Source organism: Amia ocellicauda, chromosome 18 (assembly GCF_036373705.1).
Source record: "Amia ocellicauda isolate fAmiCal2 chromosome 18, fAmiCal2.hap1, whole genome shotgun sequence".
In the NCBI taxonomy this organism is placed as follows: Eukaryota; Metazoa; Chordata; class Actinopteri; order Amiiformes; family Amiidae; genus Amia; species Amia ocellicauda.
Window position 1 is genome coordinate 20,231,592 of NC_089867.1, and position 20,688 is coordinate 20,252,279.

General features: G+C 40.4%; 2 protein-coding genes across 3 annotated transcripts in view; both read left to right on the forward strand.

Moving 5' to 3' along the window:
- The window catches only part of LOC136714055 (tumor necrosis factor receptor superfamily member 14), a 42,548-nt gene that overhangs the window by 13,819 nt on the left and 8,041 nt on the right, over positions 1-20,688 (forward strand). Inside the window, exon 1 of one of the 2 annotated variants that reach the window (XM_066691363.1) lies at positions 17,888-18,043. The exons of the other annotated variant lie outside the window; for it this stretch is intronic. The gene's annotated coding sequence lies outside the window, so the exon portion shown is untranslated. Of the gene's footprint in view, positions 1-17,887; positions 18,044-20,688 lie in introns of those variants that run through there. 2 annotated transcript variants of the gene reach the window in all.
- On the forward strand, positions 743-14,804 carry LOC136714057 (tumor necrosis factor receptor superfamily member 14-like). The gene is made up of 8 exons (XM_066691366.1): positions 743-847; positions 6,785-6,880; positions 7,692-7,794; positions 8,639-8,764; positions 9,086-9,241; positions 9,507-9,594; positions 9,758-9,945; positions 12,794-14,804. The coding sequence occupies exons 2-8, from the start codon at positions 6,848-6,850 to the stop codon at positions 12,796-12,798; spliced, it is 699 nt and encodes a 232-aa protein (XP_066547463.1). The 5' UTR covers positions 743-847; positions 6,785-6,847; the 3' UTR covers positions 12,799-14,804.

Here is a 20,688-nt window from a genome sequence, read left to right on the forward strand (position 1 = left end):
TGTGTTATTTTTTCTGGTTTATCTGCTTGTCTTCTGAATAATAGCCCAAATTTCTATTTTGATATACAAAAAAACATAATTGCAATAAAATCACCCCAACATATGGTACTCACACTAGTAGCCTACATGAAAATAATGATAAGGGATTCTATAGAAAGCATAATTCTATTTTGGTTGCACTGATGAAACCATTGATTTATGATAGAAAATCTTTGCAATAGTCCCTTTGAATATGGAAAGATATAACCAGGGAGATTATCAGAGATACCTATGTCCTCATGATTATTCCAATGGAAGTGCCTGGCTATTTGTGGATTTCTTACAGAGAATACAGAATGTGCGTTTCTATTCTGAAAGAAGAAGAAAACGTCCAAATACCAAATTGTCTTCACTATACAAACACCACGTCACAGTAAAAAGCAAAGTACATCTATTTGAACTAATTCCTTGAAAAAAGGCAACAAGAAGTAACTGGCGCAAAGCAGTGGAAGTACAACAGCGAATCACGTTTGTAGAGAATAATTTATAATGCAATATATTTCAATGTAGTTATGTAATGTAGTCCTGCAATCCGCTTGGAGCTAAAGCAGGTTAAGTACATTTGATGCATTTTGAGGTTAAGAGTGAAGAAAATGCCCGCCGATATGTATTTAAAAATAAGAAACGAAACCGCAGCCCATCCACTCGGTGATGAAACCGAAAAGCTCAAAGTTCCCCAGAGCAAATGGAGCCGCAGACCGAAGCTGTTCTGTAGGACGCGATCGCCGGCCGGAGTCTGCGCTGGAGTCTGCGCTGGAGTCTGCGCCGGAGTCTGCGCTGGAGTCTGCGCCGGAGTCTGCGCTGACAGGTGGCTGAGGTTCGGGGGTTTATTGGGGGGTTTACCGGGTACGTGTGACGTCATGCAGACAGCTGTAGTTTAGTTAATTTTATTTATTCATACATCTCCGTTGTGTCGAAGATCAGCGCATTTTCACTTGCCTGGCAAAACTGAAATTATAAATAAACATATTATTTTTTATTTGGAGAACAACACGTTTTATACTACTACGTAGTATGTGTTTTATATTTCACACATTAAATAAAAGTATAAATAAAGAAACATCCGAAAAAAAAAATGGACACTAAACTGAAAACGCATGCACAAGTCAGTTTCACAGTACACAGTACACAGCACACAGCACACAGTACACAGCACACAGCACACAGTACACAGCACACAGCACACAGTACACAGCAGCACACAGTACACAGCACACAGCACACAGTACACAGCACACAGCACACAGTACACAGCAGCACACAGTACACAGCACACAGTACACAGTACACAGCACACAGCACACAGTACACAGCACACAGTACACAGTACACAGCACACAGTACACAGTACACAGCACACAGCACACAGCACACAGTACACAGCACACAGCACACAGTACACAGCACACAGTACACAGCACACAGTACACAGCACACAGCACACAGTACACAGTACACAGCAGCACACAGTACACAGCACACAGTACACAGCACACAGTACACAGTACACAGCACACAGCACACAGTACACAGTACACAGCACACAGTACACAGTACACAGCACACAGTACACAGCAGCACACAGTACACAGCACACAGTACACAGTACACAGCAGCACACAGTACACAGCACACAGTACACAGCACACAGCACACAGTACACAGCACACAGTACACAGTACACAGCAGCACACAGTACACAGCACACAGTACACAGTACACAGCACACAGTACACAGTACACAGCACACAGCACACAGTACACAGCAGCACACAGTACACAGCACACAGTACACAGTACACAGCACACAGTACACAGTACACAGCACACAGCACACAGCACACAGTACACAGCACACAGTACACAGCACACAGCACACAGCACACAGCACACAGTACACAGCACACAGTACACAGCAGCACACAGTACACAGCACACAGTACACAGCACACAGTACACAGTACACAGCACACAGTACACAGCACACAGCACACAGTACACAGCACACAGTACACAGCACACAGTACACAGTACACAGCACACAGTACACAGTACACAGCACACAGCACACAGTACACAGCAGCACACAGTACACAGCACACAGTACACAGTACACAGCACACAGTACACAGTACACAGCACACAGCACACAGTACACAGCAGCACACAGTACACAGCACACAGTACACAGTACACAGCAGCACACAGTACACAGTACACAGCAGCACACAGTACACAGCACACAGTACACAGTACACAGTACACAGCAGCACACAGTACACAGCACACAGCACACAGTACACAGCACACAGTACACAGCACACAGTACACAGTACACAGCACACAGTACACAGCAGCACACAGTACACAGCACACAGCACACAGCACACAGCACACAGTACACAGCACACAGTACACAGCAGCACACAGTACACAGCACACAGCACACAGCACACAGCACACAGTACACAGCACACAGTACACAGCAGCACACAGTACACAGCAGCACACAGTACACAGCAGCACACAGTACACAGCACACAGTACACAGTACACAGCACACAGTACACAGCAGCACACAGTACACAGCACACAGTACACAGCACACAGCACACAGTACACAGCACACAGTACACAGCAGCACACAGCACACAGTACACAGCACACAGTACACAGCACACAGTACACAGCACACAGCACACAGTACACAGCAGCACACAGTACACAGCACACAGCACACAGTACACAGTACACAGCACACAGTACACAGCAGCACACAGTACACAGCACACAGCACACAGCACACAGCACACAGTACACAGCACACAGTACACAGTACACAGCACACAGTACAAAGCACACAGTACACAGCACACAGGACACAGCACACAGTACACAGCAGTACACAGCAGTACACAGCACACAGCACACAGTACACAGCACACAGTACACAGCAGTACACAGCACACAGTACACAGCACACAGCACACAGTACACAGCAGCACACAGTACACAGCACACAGCAGTACACAGTACACAGCACACAGCAGTACACAGCACACAGCAGTACACAGTACACAGCACACAGCACACAGCAGTACACAGCACACAGTACACAGTACACAGCAGTACACAGCACACAGCAGTACACAGCACACAGCAGTACACAGTACACAGCACACAGTACACAGCAGTACACAGTACACAGTACACAGCACACAGTACACAGCAGTACACAGCACACAGTACACAGCAGTACACAGCAGTACACAGTACACAGCACACAGTACACAGCAGCACACAGCACACAGTACACAGCACACAGTACACAGCAGCACACAGTACACAGCAGTACACAGTACACAGCACACAGTACACAGCACACAGCAGTACACAGTACACAGTACACAGCAGTACACAGTACACAGTACACAGCACACAGCAGTACACAGTACACAGTACACAGCACACAGTACCCAGTACACAGTACACAGCACACAGTACCCAGTACACAGTACACAGCACACAGTACACAGCACACAGTACACAGCACACAGTACCCAGTACACAGTACACAGCACACAGTACACAGCACACAGTACCCAGTACACAGTACACAGCACACAGTACCCAGTACACAGTACACAGCACACAGTACACAGCAGTACACAGCACACAGCACACAGTACACAGCACACAGTACACAGCAGCACACAGTACACAGTACACAGCACACAGCACACAGTACACAGCACACAGCAGTACACAGCACACAGTACCCAGTACACAGTACACAGCACACAGTACACAGTACACAGCACACAGCACACAGTACACAGCAGTACACAGTACACAGCACACAGTACACAGCACACAGGACACAGTACACAGTACACAGCACACAGTACACAGTACACAGTACACAGCAGTACACAGTACACAGTACACAGCACACAGTACACAGTACACAGCACACAGTACACAGTACACAGCAGTACACAGCACACAGTACCCAGTACAAACGGCTAATCAACGTGAACTGCCTTTACTGAAACTAAAGCAAAAAATTATACTGTAAAAAATGTAATCTTTTTAGTTTATTTGCCTTGTTTTACTACAAATAATGAGTATTATGAAGGTTATAGGATTTTTCATCTGAATGGCAACATGAAATAAGATACTTTTGTTTTTGTTTGATTTAATCACTAGAATTATCTGATGTGCAACCTTATTTAAAGTATTGTGTTTAATGGCATTTGTTTGTGTGGACAAAACAAAACTTGTTCTGCAAAGTTTTATACCCATTTTAGTGTATGTGAATTATTATGTGTTGACATAGCCTATTTCACACCACTGCATCTGCTGATGGGGTTTAGTGATCAAAACAGTTGCACCAGTCTCTAAATGAAGATATAGGTTGATTATATGATGTAGAACGATTTCACATTCAATTCTCAGACACTTGACTGCTGTAACGATCTCAGGGACAAGGATGGTAGATCCAATCACAGGCTGACTAATTAGATGGATCTTCCCTTGTTGGATTGTTTGCCTTTCTCCCAAAAGGCAAAAAACAAGGACAGTCCAGTGGTCAGTCGATTGGGCAAACAGGCTAGACAGGGAGATCCAAGAGAGGTAGTTAGGACCAAGAAGGCAATGGTCACCACACAGGCTGCTACAAAGCTAAGCATAATGATCACAAATGACTCAAGAGAATGCAAGACTTCACAAAGTGAAGAGTGCAACAGAGGAGAATATATACTGTGTAGAGGGAAGCAGGTAACAGGGTTGTGAGAGCTGGATCAATGGGAAGAGGAGGAGGATGGAACAAGTGCACATGGGTTGGGAGGAATGATAATTGAATGATTGATCTTGGTGCTGGGGAAATGTGAGACAGGGTTTAGTATACCGGTGAGAAGGACCTCTGATGGTGAACTGAAGTAGGGTGAAGTGAAGCTGTGATAACTGCAGTGCACATATGGTAATATTTTACAATAATGGCCAACAATTCTAAATTAATCTCACAGGAACAGTAGCAGTTTCAGTGATTCTGAGCCCCCCACCAAACCCACTCTGAACAAGAAGTGTGCACACACTGGGGATTGTATGTTTGTAGCACATGAATGCCTTATGCACTTCGACTGAGTTCTGATGTTGATCTCATTTATAAGATCTAAGCTCTGACCTCTAACCATGTCCTGAACACTGAACCTTAACCTTGTTATAAATGTGATTAACAGCAGAACTTAGATAAAGTACACAAGGTATTTAATGTGATATTCCTGTAGCATTCATAAGCATTGATGCCCATTATTGTAAAGTGTGACACAAATGTTTAAATAACACAAAATTAATAATTCCAGTATGGTTTCGATATAGACTAATATCCCCTTATTTATTGTGAAATTGTTTTTACTTGATTTCCATTAGAAAACTATTTCACTTTCACTTTTTTTTTTTTTTTTAAAGAATATTAGTATCAGCATTCTGTACATAACAGAGCTGGAAAACAATCAAATTCTTTCCACACAATCTGTAACTTAAACAGAAGAAAAGAAAAGGACAAGTTAGTCAGTTTATACCAGTGCCTTTTTGTGGTAAGGATAGTTTCAAAGCACTTTACAATTAACGTTAATGTAAAGCTGTGGAAAGATACATTACAAAAACTACATGAAGCATGAACATGACGAAGCAGAAACATATTTCTGTGTATAAAAAATGCATAAGGACAATAATAAATACGCAGAATTTACACAGTTTAAAACTTCATAAGAATCAGGTCACGAAAACAACGAAAAGGGAATATCAGTCTGAAAATACAGAAGCTAGTGGTTATTAAACATGCAATATTGCAAGTAGTTGATAGAAACTCGAAATAGATGTGTATTCAGTTTATTCTGATCACTGAGAGGGTTCATATTTACACCTTTTGTTAATCAGGTGCTGCAGGTTTTACTGGACATTTACTTGTGTTACTGGATCAGTCGGGTAAACATTACAGAAAATGTTTTTGATTTAAAATACATATAACCCTAAACAATCTTGTTATGTTAATTGAAAGTGAAAGGTTTGCTTGGAGCTTCTCTATTACACTCCACAGTCAGCTGTTTCCAATCAGCAGCTTATCATGTGATGTTTTCTCAAGCAAGGCTTATCACTGTGAATGTTGTTCAAAAGCTTATAATTTTGTGAGCAGCAATATTTTATTGGGTAAGATATGTTTAATTACATAGAGGTTTAGTGATGATTATATTTCAAAACTAGTTGTAAGACCTTTCAATTACATTTGAACCATAACAATGTATCTGGAGTTTCATTTAAAAGTATACAAATACTAAACTGTAATGATATTCAACTGTATACAGTCTCAGTCTTTTTAATCACATATGAGTCACTTGTACTTTAATGTATTGACACTCTGCTTTAGACAAATATATTATCTGAGATATTAAGTTGATATTGTTCATTAAACTATACATATTTATTACATATTTCCAGAGTTTTATGTGAAACACTGATTTGTCTTACAGAAAACAAAAAAGACAGCACTATGACCAGGGGGTTTGTAAATATTTGACTGCCACCCCATAGTAATTGACAGGATGGTCGTTCAAACTCCAAAGAAATGTCTGAGAATGTGTAGCTAGAACTATACGTTCAGCTTTTATGTTTTTATATGTAAAACAATTAGGTAAATATGTCAGGGACTAATCTGTAATAATGGATGTTTTGTGATTTCCACCAGACGTCTGCTGCCTCTACTGTGTGCTATGAGATCCCCAGGTCATGAAGGGAAGACCTCTGTACAATGTCACTGGACATTAAAACCACACATTGGACTGTAAGAAAAGTCTAAGATAATACAATTTAACTCTGTTAGCCATTTTGTACGAATTGTATTGTTATTTATTATTTTGTTTGGGGATCTATAGTAAATGTTTCAAAGTAGTAAGGAAATGTCATGAACATAAGGTTAATAGTATAAGTATAGGCTTTTAGTAGACTGAACATACAAATAAACTAATTACAAGCACTGACATTGTATTAAATGTACATTGAAACTTCATTATACACTTAACATTATGATTAATTCCACACATTAGTTTATTTAAATATAACGTGTTATATCATGGTTATCTGTAGTAATGGAAGAGTATGTTTGAATTGATAAGATTGATTTGCATGTTAATGAGGGAAATAAGTATTTGATCCCCTATCAATCAGCAAGAGTTCTGGCTCCCAGGTGTCTTTTATACAGGTAACGAGCTGAGATTAGGAGCACTCCCTTTAAGAGATTGCTCCTAATCTCAGCTCGTTACCTGTATAAAAGACACCTTGGAGCCAGAAATCTTGCTGATTGATAGGGGATCAAATACTTATTTCCCTCATTAACATGCAAATCAATTTATAACTTTTTTGAAATGCGAAATTGAAATGAAATTGTTATTCTGTCTCTCACTGTTAAAATACACCTACCATTAAAATTATAGACTGATCATTTCTTTGTCAGTGGGCAAACGTACAGAATCAGCAGGGGATCAAATACTTTTTTCCCTCACTGTATAATTTATGAATTTGGTAGGAATTAAATTAAATGTTATACAAATGGACAAATATTATGATTTAATCATTTAAAATTGAATTATTTTCAGGTAAACACAATACTGTTCCTGCTCTTTCTATGTAAACTGTGCAGTGGGTGTGGCCGTGCAGAATACAGTATAAACGGAGAGTGCTGTCCTATGTGCCCCCCAGGTAAATAGAAGGAAGCCAGGCCTGTGTGGGGAATGGAGCGGAGGCTGAGTAAAGAATGTGGTTCCACCCTAGTTGTGGAGAGCAGCAGGAGCTCTCTAATACTGTAACCATATATTTAAACTTTGCTGCCTGCATTTCCATTCATTGTCATGAGGTTCAGCTGCCCTAGGAAGTGAATGTGAGACACCAAAGGTCAAAACACATTCTGGGACACTCTGCATTCTGGGATGTAGTGTCCAAAGACTGGAAGCTGAAATACCTTAAACATTAAAGTACAATAAACTTTGGAATTAAATGTTTTTACAATATCTAACAGATAGTCTAATGGAGTGACCAGATATTCAAAATTAGAAACCGGGACATATTGAAAAAATATTTACAAAACTTAAAAATGTGATAGCATTTGTTAGAAAATTAAGTCTTCATTTCGACGTATCTGCTCCTGTTTCATCTAGTTTATTTTTTGTGTAGTGCATTTAAAAAATAAATAAAAATGTATTACTTCTCACTGTATCAAGATCCGTTTAACATTGACAATATAGCTTAACTCTATAGTATTTCTCTGCGGGAGAATTAAACTGTGTTGCATTATTACGTTATTATGTTAAGTGGAAACGGGGCATAAGTCAACTGCCTGAGGCCTAGACCTGATCACAACTGTGACATACCATTTGATGCAAGCACTTGATGCACTTGATTGAATGACTGACACACAGATATCTATTTTGCTTGTCTTTCTTGGTGACCTGCTCCTTTGATGTCAGTCGTGCTGTACAGTGTTTGTTGTCATGTCAGTGCAGTGTGTTGTTCTAACTGGACTGGTCATCTTAATCCTCTTCACTAGGCAATCGAGTTAATCGTCACTGCACAGACTTCTCCAGCACCTCCTGTATACCGTGTGTTCATGAGACCTTCACTGACCAGCCTAATGGCTTAGATAAATGCCGTCCATGCAGTGTCTGTGATGCAGGTGAGTATACTACTACAGTGTGTGAAGAGATGTACTGATGGATGCTGAAAGAACTCCACCCACCCATTTTGGTAGCACAGTGTCAGTTTCCTGTCCTGCAGTGAGATGAGCACACAGCTGTTAATGAACTCAGAGAGTGTGGTTGTGTGTTGGTTACAGCCTTTGCAGGATTGTTGCTGCTGTGGTCTCTTAGCTGCAGTTCTGAAATCCCCGTTGCAGACTGCCTTCTCCTGCAGTGATACACTGTATGATTAGGATGTAGTAGTATTGTACGGTTAGAATATTTACTATATGCAAGCATTTTCTTCAATTGTCCCACAGGACTGGGTTTAGAGACTCTGAGGCGCTGTACATCCTCCTCAGACGCACTGTGTACTTGTGTGAACGGGTATTATTGTGAGGAACCAAATAAGGAGGGCTGTAAACTGTGTCAGAAACACAGCACCTGTAAACCTGGACAGTTTATAAAACATAATGGTAAGGTGCACATTATGTCTATGTTCACTAGCACATTCAGACAGTAGAATAGAGCACTGTATTCTTTAATTATATAGGAACTCCACAGTAAATGTCTCCGAGATCCACTGATTGTCTGAGAATACAAAACTATTAATGTTGAAAATGTGTTCATAATAAACAGAAAACTAACTCTCCTGAATCCATTTTCATAACTGCTGGAATATTATTGTCAGTTTTGTATATTTGAATGGATTGTATTTTGTATTTCATTTCCACTGTGAAGGATCATATTGGACTGACACTGTGTGTGCGGACTGCCCTGCCAACACATTTTCAGACGGCATTTCTGTTTCATGCCAACGCCACACAGAGTATGTTTCCTTTTCCTCATGCTTTATTATTCTTGAAAAATAACCGTATTACTTGAGAAAGGTACATATGTATGTATGAAAAGATTCATATAGTTGTGTATTGTTTATAATATGTTATGAAGTTCTCTTCGTTTTATGTATCAGCCTTTCTCTTCTTTTAAAGCTGTGAATTATTGGGGCAAATAACAAAGAAGAGTGGAACCTCTTCATCTGACACGGAGTGCGAAGAGAAACCTGACCGTACTGGTCTGATAGCTGGCATCATAGTGGTGCTAGTGATTGCAACAGTAGGAGTAACAGGAATAGTGGTATTTGTCCGACACAGGGAAAAAAAGCTACACTGTGAAACAGGTAAGATTGTGTAAACATTGTGTAGTAAAATTGTATTTGCACTATATATTATGATTTTAAAAGTATTTATATTAATTGCATATTACTTAATTATTCAAATATTGTAATAATATGTAATACATGGGACGAGCATTTACATTTTATTGCACATTAAAAGTGTTTTCTGACCTGTGGGTTGGAAGTGTATTTATTAAAGAGGCACATTTTGTAGGTAAATAGCTCTCCAACATTGTCAATATCTGAAATACATGAACATTGAAGCCTATGGGATGGAATTGGTTCCCACAAGAATGTAAACATAAAGTATAAATATATAAAAAAGGCTTGATCGGTATAGTTTAGGAGGTCAGGATGTTAATCTAACGTTTAATCTAATTTAAAGCATGTGAAGTGGATCTAGACACTCTACATCAAAACTACCCAACGTGCCATTTTTAATTTAAAAATATTTCCTATTTTCACATGAAAATATAGCTCAGCAGGTATTTATTCACTTTTTTTCTCTTTCTCTTTATGCACTTATATATGTGAGTGTTATGAAACCGTAGTTTAATTATAGCATAACATGTTAAACAACTGGATCAAATATTGAAAGTATCCAGCCTTTTATCTCTAAAGAATCCCAACACTCTACAAAACCAACTGCATGAACTGCCAGTATTATAAAACCTAACAAAAGATAACCTATTGTGGGGGGAAGTAATTGTATAACTTGGCAAACATTACAGGTGAGAAAAAGTACAAATATCTAAAACTCTTTATTTCTTACTGTTGTTATTAGAACTATAAAACTATATTAAAAGAATCGCAGTTTAAATATAAATTGCAGTCTAGTTGAAATGTGTTAACACAGAAATGTATGGGGTTGTTTCTCACAAAAATGTACAAAAAAAGTTATATATTTGTAAAATAACAGTTTTATCATGGTATACATTATGCTAGTTGTCTACATCAGAACTACAGAAACCTGCCTTTCTTAATTAAAAAAAAAATATATATATATATATATATATATATATATATATATATATATATATATATACACTCACCTAAAGGATTATTAGGAACACCTGTTCAATTTCTCATTAATGCAATTATCTAACCAACCAATCACATGGCAGTTGCTTCAATGCATTTAGGGGTGTGGTCCTGGTCAAGACAATCTCCTGAACTCCAAACTGAATGTCTGAATGGGAAAGAAAGGTGATTTAAGCAATTTTGAGCGTGGCATGGTTGTTGGTGCCAGACGGGCCGGTCTGAGTATTTCACAATCTGCTCAGTTACTGGGATTTTCACGCACAACCATTTCTAGGGTATACAAAGAATGGTGTGAAAAGGGAAAAACATCCAGTATGCGGCAGTCCTGTGGGCGAAAATGCCTTGTTGATGCTAGAGGTCAGAGGAGAATGGGCCGACTGATTCAAGCTGATAGAAGAGCAACTTTGACTGAAATAACCACTCGTTACAACCGAGGTATGCAGCAAAGCATTTGTGAAGCCACAACACGTACAACCTTGAGGCAGATGGGCTACAACAGCAGAAGACCCCACCGGGTACCACTCATCTCCACTACAAATAGGAAAAAGAGGCTACAATTTGCACAAGCTCACCAAAATTGGACAGTTGAAGACTGGAAAAATGTTGCCTGGTCTGATGAGTCTCGATTTCTGTTGAGACATTCAGATGGTAGAGTCAGAATTTGGCGTAAACAGAATGAGAACATGGATCCATCATGCCTTGTTACCACTGTGCAGGCTGGTGGTGGTGGTGTAATGGTGTGGGGGATGTTTTCTTGGCACACTTTAGGCCCCTTAGTGCCAATTGGGCATCGTTTAAATGCTACGGCCTACCTGAGCATTGTTTCTGACCATGTCCATCCCTTTATGACCACCATGTACCCATCCTCTGATGGCTACTTCCAGCAGGATAATGCACCATGTCACAAAGGTCGAATAATTTCAAATTGGTTTCTTGAACATGACAATGAGTTCACTGTACTAAACTGGCCCCCACAGTCACCAGATCTCAACCCAATAGAGCATCTTTGGGATGTGGTGGAACGGGAGCTTCGTGCCCTGGATGTGCATCCCACAAATCTCCATCAACTGCAAGATGCTATCCTATCAATATGGGCCAACATTTCTAAAGAATGCTTTCAGCACCTTGTTGAATCAAGGCCACGTAGAATTAAGGCAGTTCTGAAGGCGAAAGGGGGTCAAACACAGTATTAGTATGGTGTTCCTAATAATCCTTTAGGTGAGTGTATATATTTTTTATTTTTTTATTTTTTTATTTTTCTTCCAGGTGAAATTAAAAATGTTAAAGCAGTCACTTACATCACCCAATAATGTCTGCTGGGACCGATGCTTGTGCTCCAGGTTTTAGTATTACACATCACCAGAGATCCTACTCCACATGATTTTTACAGTAGCATAAAGTTTCCATCTATGAAAAATCCCAACACAGAGAAACAGGATGTTCTGCAAAACACACAGCATGAACTGCCAATATTATACAACTTAAGAAAACATTACAACACAATCACTTTTGCGACTTGGAACATTTTCATTAAAGATTAAATACAACCTATTATAGCTACAGTTAAAATTTCAAAATAATAGTAATTACTATTTTTTGAAACAGGAGTCAACCACTTGACCTGGAGTGACAGGTGAGGTAGATACAAATATGTAAGAATAAGTGAACTGCTTGCTGTTTATTTTCATCTGAGCTCTTTATTACTTTGTCTTATATGGATGTTTTGCCCCTAATTGTATATAATTGTAATATAGTTTATGTATGTTTGTGAAAGTCAGTGTGATTAATTTATTATTTTCTCTCTCATCAGATTAAAATCAAGGTGTTTCGTAGGACTACCAGAGAGACATAACTTCTGCAATAAGCACATGCATGTTCACCCAACAAAAATCCTTTACCTGCAATGTGTCTGATTTGGGATCTGTAGATGTATTTACAGTATTTACAGTAGCTCATCTGTTGGATCGGACCACACGGGCCAGCCTTCACTCCCCACGTGCATCAGTGAGCCTTGGCCGCCCATGACCCTGTCACCGGTTCACCGCTTTTCTTTCCTTGGAGCACTTTTGATAGGTACTGACCACTGCAGACCGGGAACACCCCACAAGAGCTGCAGTTTTGGAGATGCTCTGACCCAAACAGTGTAAATTAAATCCGAATGTCAGGGTCGAAGAAAAAGGCAAAAGGTCTGGGATTGGGGCGAACAGTAAAAGATAGTTAAGTGGCGATGGTCAAGAAGGAGAAAAGCTAAGGTCAATCACGAAGTAGACTAAAACAGTAGACTAATGCTCAGAACTGCAACAGAATGTATTCAAGACTTCACTGAGGGTAAGAAGAAAATTGATATTTATAGCAGGGAGGGTGAGAATGGGAATAAGGGTCAGGTGCAGTGAGGGTTGTAATAGATTGGACTGATGATTCAATAATGAGGTGGATGGGAAGCTAAAGGAGAGAATAAATCAGAAACTGGGATTAGAGTGCCATCTGGTGGTGACTGTGGTGTAACATGGTACACAGAAACTGGTAGAGTCGGGTGAGGGGTTGCAGGGTTTGAATACAATCAGGAACTCAATTGTATACATAAAAATTCAACTAAAATACAGTCCACTAAATTCATTTAGAGTTAACCTGAAGAAGCATTTCCACTATTAAAATATGAAGAACACATAGAACAGGTTGGTATAACACTGAGCAGGAAATATCTGATCAAATAATGTCTTCTTTCATTAGGAAGGACAAGTAAACTCTTTTAGTTTTTATTGCAGGGGAACAATAACAAGGGGAAGAATATTTTTAACCAAACCTTTTTTATAACAGTCATGTTTTTCACTCCTCTGCCTGACTTTGCTCAAATAGACTATGTAGGCTGATTGAATAAAAAAATGGGGACTATGGCGTATGTGCCATGCAGGCCACACATAAGGGTTTCTTTACTGGCAAAAAAAACAATAGCAGTACCATCCCTAACTACTTCCATGTTTAAGATTGTCTTACAATTAACTTTGCATATTGGGCAAGTAGTAGCAACTGTCTTGTTAATTAAAATTTAGAAAAGACTGTTGTTTGGGACAATACTTTGACCTGCCTGCGATTGTAACCTCTGTAAAAAAATATAAAAAATTACCCAATTTTGTTTTGCTGTAACTTGTAAAAAGCGGCTTCTGAAAATAAATTAAACAATAGGGTACAAGTTTATATTTTTTCTATGAGTAGGTAAATCAAATGTTATATTTGGCACAGCCCTTAAATTGATATTTAACATCTTCAATTTCTAAGCAGTTCCTTGTGTACATATTACACTTTTCTTTTTATATTCTTAAAGTATTCTAATGTCCTTAAATTGTTAAGACCAGGTTTATGTGCTTGTCTTCTGAATAATGACACACAAAATAAAAACATTTTTGATATACAGGAGAACATCCTTGCAATTGACTCAACCCAATATATAATGATCCTCACACTATTACCAGAAAATAGTGATAGATCATAACATTTGAAATATTATTGGACAAGAACAGCCCACTGCAACAAGCAATTAATAATGTAGTCATTTATTAATGGAATCACCCACTATTGTTTTAATTAGTACATTGATTCAAGTGGTATTTGCAGTTCACAGTAATTGGGTAAGAGCTAGAGCATCTTTTTGGTAAGGATTACATAGCAAGCATAATTGCATTTTGGTTGCACTAATACAAAGTTAGAGAATAGCAAGTGTTTACAGCAGTCCCTGAAAATAACCAGGGAGATTATCTGAAATACACAATTCCTCATGTGTTTCTGGTTTTGCATTGTTTTCATTAAAGATAATTTGGTGTTTATGGTTTTACTGGGGGTTTCTTTTCTGAAAGAAAAACCAGCCACGATAGGGAGCAAGGCGGTCCCTGTAGAGAACCACCGCCTTGCCTTTTGGGGGGAGGCGAACCTTGTACACCACCTCCCCCAACCGCTCCACCACCAGGCAGGGGCCTGCCCACTTGCTGTCCAGCTTTGGGCAGCATCCTTTCACCCGCTTCGGGCTGAAGACCCACACCAGGTCCCCATCACTGAAGTGCAGCCCCTTGCAGTGAAGGTTGTACCCCCTCTTCTGGCACACCCCCGTGGTGAAGTGGTGGGCCGTCTCCACCCAGTGCATGGGCGCCCCAACCACGTGCTGTTGGAGAGGAGTGCGTGACTGCTCCTGGGGACCCTTACGGGCGGTGCAGGCATCGCACAGGTGGCAATAATTGGTCACATCTCGCCGGCACTGCCCCCAGTGAAAGTCCTGCCAACTGGTCACCCCGAAATGGCCGGCCTTTCTGGTGCCATGGTAAGATGCAAGCACCTTGTCTCGCAAGGCCCCTGGAACGGCAATCTGCCACCGTTCTTCACCAGTGGACAGCTCAATCCACAAACGTGGCAGCACTCCCTCACGGAGGGCCAACCCCGGCCACTGGGATCACAGGCTCCACAGATTAAACAACTCCACGACGACCTCTTCCCAGCCTGGTCTGCGACCCTCGGCCACCCATCCTCGGACTTTTCGGAGCTCAGGGTCTTTCTCTGGTGACCCATACTTCGTGGAGAAGGTGCGGCCCCTATGTCTAGGTGCATCTGGGCCCGACTGTGCATGGTGGCATGTTCGCCGCTCGCAGTGGTGAGGGCAGCCTGCTCTGGTTTCAGTAGGCCGGGGTTGATGAGGGTGACGGTGGAGCCAGTGTCCAGCAGGGTGCAGCAGGGGACACCATCGACACGAAGCATGACATAGCAATCATTACATCCAAAGGACTCACCAGGCGGCTGGGCAGGGCCTTTCCAGGGGCTGAGGTCATGGGGGCCTGGATGCGGTGAGCGTTGAGGCAGGGTGGTGGCATAGCAGCGTTGGGACTCGGTGTTTGTTCTCCCAGGATGTCCTCTACAAGCTTGGCCTGGTTAAGTGCAGCATCGAATGTTAGGAGGGTGGCAAGGCGGACCTGATGGCGGACAGCATTGGCTAGGTTTTCCCTTGCAGCTGGAGGGAACTTGTTATATCCTCGTCGGGTTAAATAGCGAAAGGCGATGGCATACTGGCCTAAGGGTTCTCCGGGGCTGTGTAAGCTAGGCCTTTTAGTGATGCGGTAAGATCTCTGCATTGTGGCAATGGGTTTTGAGTCCCCATTGGTGCCAGAACCCCCAAGTCATTGCATTGGTATCCGAAGTGCACGAAACAAACCTGTGTCAGGCCATTCTCGGTGAAGAGATGGAAGAGCAGGGTAAGGGTGCAGTATTATGATATTTAAACTATATGCTGTAACCACCTTTTTATACCAGTATGGTCTAGTTATTAAATATCAAGCGAAGAATAAAATCGAGCCAGCTTAGAGATCAGTAAAATAAACACTTTATATAAAAATAAGTGTACAACAGATACAAATAGTAGCAATAGTAGCAAATAGTAGTAAAGTGCTAGTACAAGTATATTTCATTTGGGGACAAAATATTGCAGCCAACCCATGAAGGACAAGTAAACTCTTTTAGTTTTTATTGCAGGGGAACAATAACAAGGGGAAGAATATTTTTAACCAAACCTTTTTTATAACAGTCATGTTTTTCACTCCTCTGCCTGACTTTGCTCAAATAGACTATGTAGGCTGATTGAATAAAAAAATGGGGACTATGGCGTATGTGCCATGCAGGCCACACATAAGGGTTTCTTTACTGGCAAAAAAAACAATAGCAGTACCATCCCTAACTACTTCCATGTTTAAGATTGTCTTACAATTAACTTTGCATATTGGGCAAGTAGTAGCAACTGTCTTGTTAATTAAAATTTAGAAAAGACTGTTGTTTGGGACAATACTTTGACCTGCCTGCGATTGTAACCTCTGTAAAAAAATATAAAAAATTACCCAATTGTGTTTTGCTGTAACTTGTAAAAAGTGGCTTCTGAAAATAAATTAAACAATAGGGTACAAGTTTATATTTTTGCTGAGTAGGTAAATCAAATGTTATATTTGGCACAGCCCTTAAATTGATATTTAACATCTTCAATTTCTAAGCAGTTCCTTGTGTACATATTACACTTTTCTTTTTATATTCTTAAAGTATTCTAATGTCCTTAAATTGTTAAGACCAGGTTTATGTGCTTGTCTTCTGAATAATGACACACAAAATAAAAACATTTTTGATATACAGGAGAACATCCTTGCAATTGACTCAACCCAATATATAATGATCCTCACACTATTACCAGAAAATAGTGATAGATCATAACATTTGAAATATTATTGGACAAGAACAGCCCACTGCAACAAGCAATTAATAATGTAGTCATTTATTAATGGAATCACCCACTATTGTGTTAATTAGTACATTGATTCAAGTGGTATTTGCAGTTCACAGTAATTGGGTAAGAGCTAGAGCATCTTTTTGGTAAGGATTACATAGCAAGCATAATTGCATTTTGGTTGCACTAATACAAAGTTAGAGAATAGCAAGTGTTTACAGCAGTCCCTGAAAATAACCAGGGAGATTATCTGAAATACACAATTCCTCATGTGTTTCTGGTTTTGCATTGTTTTCATTAAAGATAATTCGGTGTTTATGGTTTTACTGGGGGTTTCTTTTCTGAAAGAAAAACTATAATGTAAGTACCAAAGTATTGTCATCGCATATACCAAAAGCACGTACGTTACAGTAAAACAAAGGCAAGGTCAGTACATTTTGCAAGACAACAACTCATAATAACCTTTCTTTGATGGGTGTATTCTAGGAGTCAAAAACAAACTTCGGCCATAATCCTAATAAGCAGATGTCTTAATCCCTCAATGTATTCCGAGCCAAAAACAACTAGTTTAATGTGAAACTGTAATAATCCGAGACCCACGATGCTGTAGACACCGTGCTTTATTACAAACAGGAATAAACCTGTCACACCACTGACATAATAGAAACCGAAAGTTAAACTGAATTTAAATTGCGGAGACCAGAGCAGGTCTGTGATGGCCACGACATTTTAAGGGAGACAAGACAAGAAAGACAAGACTTTTAGCAACTAAATGTCCGCTGAGAGGTACCGAGATGCTGTGTGTGTTGATCAGGGGTAAGTGTGACGTCATGTGCCATATGTTATAGTTAATTACAGTTACATTATTTTAACATTATTTTCGTTCTTCTGTTTAGTTGAAAAACTTAATGGAGCGTCAACAATCTGAAACTATAAGGAAATAAAATCTTGATTTAGTGAATAATACGTCTTTTGTATACATGTAAAATGCTTCAAATGGGTTTTATACTCATACACAAAACATAAAACACTTAAATAAAACCGAACGAGAAAGAAACAAGTTGAAGACACTTTTAATATTTACGCTTTTAACTTCCTACACACATTCAAAGTCCTGCGGCCCGGGTGATGACAGCCTGCCTGCTGGGCCAATCTATGCTCCAGCTTAATCAAGTAATCTCTTTACTATTAATAATACTATTATTATTATTATTATTATTATTATTATTATTATTATTTACATTCACGGGGGTACCTACTTTCTGAATATGTACTGAAAGTTTAATGCACATCCTTAGCTTATAAGATGGAAAAATGCTAATTTGTTTTTAGAGCTTGGATTCCTCACACCAGGATATAAAGTGATATAATCACTGTGTTCAATGGCAGAAGTACAGAGGAAGAGATGATACTGGTTCAGATGTTTCCTGTGAAAGGTTTGATGTGGAGGACAATTCACCCCCACAGTAAATACAGGAGAGCAGGATAATATAAATTCTTAATTTAATTTAGTATAATTTGTTTAATATGCGGTGGGGTGCTGTTTTAATCCTGGGACACTTTGAGACAGACTCCTTAACTGAGAGAAATTAAACTGATAATTACTTAGCTCATATTAATAATTGTGCTTAATTATCATTAACACATGACCCACACCCGCCAATCATCGCTCCCTAACCCAAAACAATAACACCCTGAATGTAGGCATAGACACACATATACTTACTCACACACAGACAGATAGGGTCCCCGAACTGACCCGCCACCCTCCATACACACTTTCACAAACCCCACATCCCTTAAACTGCCCTTGCCCTTGACAGCTCAATCCACAAACGTGGCAGCACTCCCTCATGGAGGGCCAACCCCGGCCACTGGGATCACAGGCTCCACAGATTAAACAACTCCACGACGACCTCTTCCCAGCCTGGTCTGCGACCCTCGGCCACCCATCCTCGGACTTTTCGGAGCTCAGGGTCTTTCTCTGGTGACCCATACTTCGTGGAGAAGGTGCGGCCCCTATGTCTAGGTGCATCTGGGCCCGACTGTGCATGGTGGCATGTTCGCCGCTCGCAGTGGTGAGGGCAGCCTGGTCTGGTTTCAGTAGGCCGGGGTTGATGAGGGTGACGGTGGAGCCAGTGTCCAGCAGGGTGCAGCAGGGGACACCGTCGACACGAAGCATGACATAGCAATCATTACATCCAAAGGACTCACCAGGCGGCTGGGCAGGGCCTTTCCAGGGGCTGAGGTCATGGGGGCCTGGATGCGGTGAGCGTTGAGGCAGGGTGGTGGCATAGCAGCGTTGGGACTCGGTGTTTGTTCTCCCAGGATGTCCTCTACAAGCTTGGCCTGGTTAAGTGCAGCATCGAATGTTAGGAGGGTGGCAAGGCGGACCTGATGGCGGACAGCATTGGCTAGGTTTTCCCTTGCAGCTGGAGGGAACTTGTTATATCGTCGTCGGGTTAAATAGCGAAAGGCGATGGCATACTGGCCTAAGGGTTCTCCGGGGCTGTGTAAGCTAGGCCTTTTAGTGATGCGGTAAGATCTCTGCATTGTGGCAATGGGTTTTGAGTCCCCATTGGGGCCAGAACCCCCAAGTCATTGCATTGGTATCCGAAGTGCACGAAACAAACCTGTGTCAGGCCATTCTCGGTGAAGAGATGGAAGAGCAGGGTAAGGGTGCAGTATTATGATATTTAAACTATATGCTGTAACCACCTTTTTATACCAGTATGGTCTAGTTATTAAATATCAAGCGAAGAATAAAATCGAGCCAGCTTAGAGATCAGTAAAATAAACACTTTATATAAAAATAAGTGTACAACAGATACAAATAGTAGCAGCTGAATAAAGTGCTAGTACAAGTATATTTCATTTGGGGACAAAATATTGGAGCCAACCCATGAAGGACAAATCTCAAATAGCCCCATGTATTCAATATACATCTCACTACAACTCTGACTGTATCGCTTTTAAATGGGAGGGATTGTCTTGTGCTGCTATCAGTCAGCTCGTCCTGCGTTCCTTATTTCACTTATTGGTTTGTCTGTAGTTTGTCAACCTCTCGCTGAGACTCTAACCAATTCCAATTAACCCCATACATCTTCATGTGGCTATTACTACACAATTAAGTAGCAAAGAACATCCCACGTCATTACAGAACTATGGAAAGTCAACAGTTTTTACTTTCTTATTTCTCTGTGTGAACAGAACAAAAACATCTCAACATTTGTTTATGCCTCACTTCAGTATATGACAATTATTGTGTGTTGGTGTATTTAAACCACCAAATCTCCTAATGTGGCACCAGGCTTTATAAATAAGGATGTAAGTTGATTATGTGACTTAGAACAGATGTAACTCTAAATTCTCAGAAACTTGACTGCATTATTGCACAAATTATTAATATAGATTAAGTGACTGAAAGAGTAACAAATTATTTTATAGTATAATTTTGATAT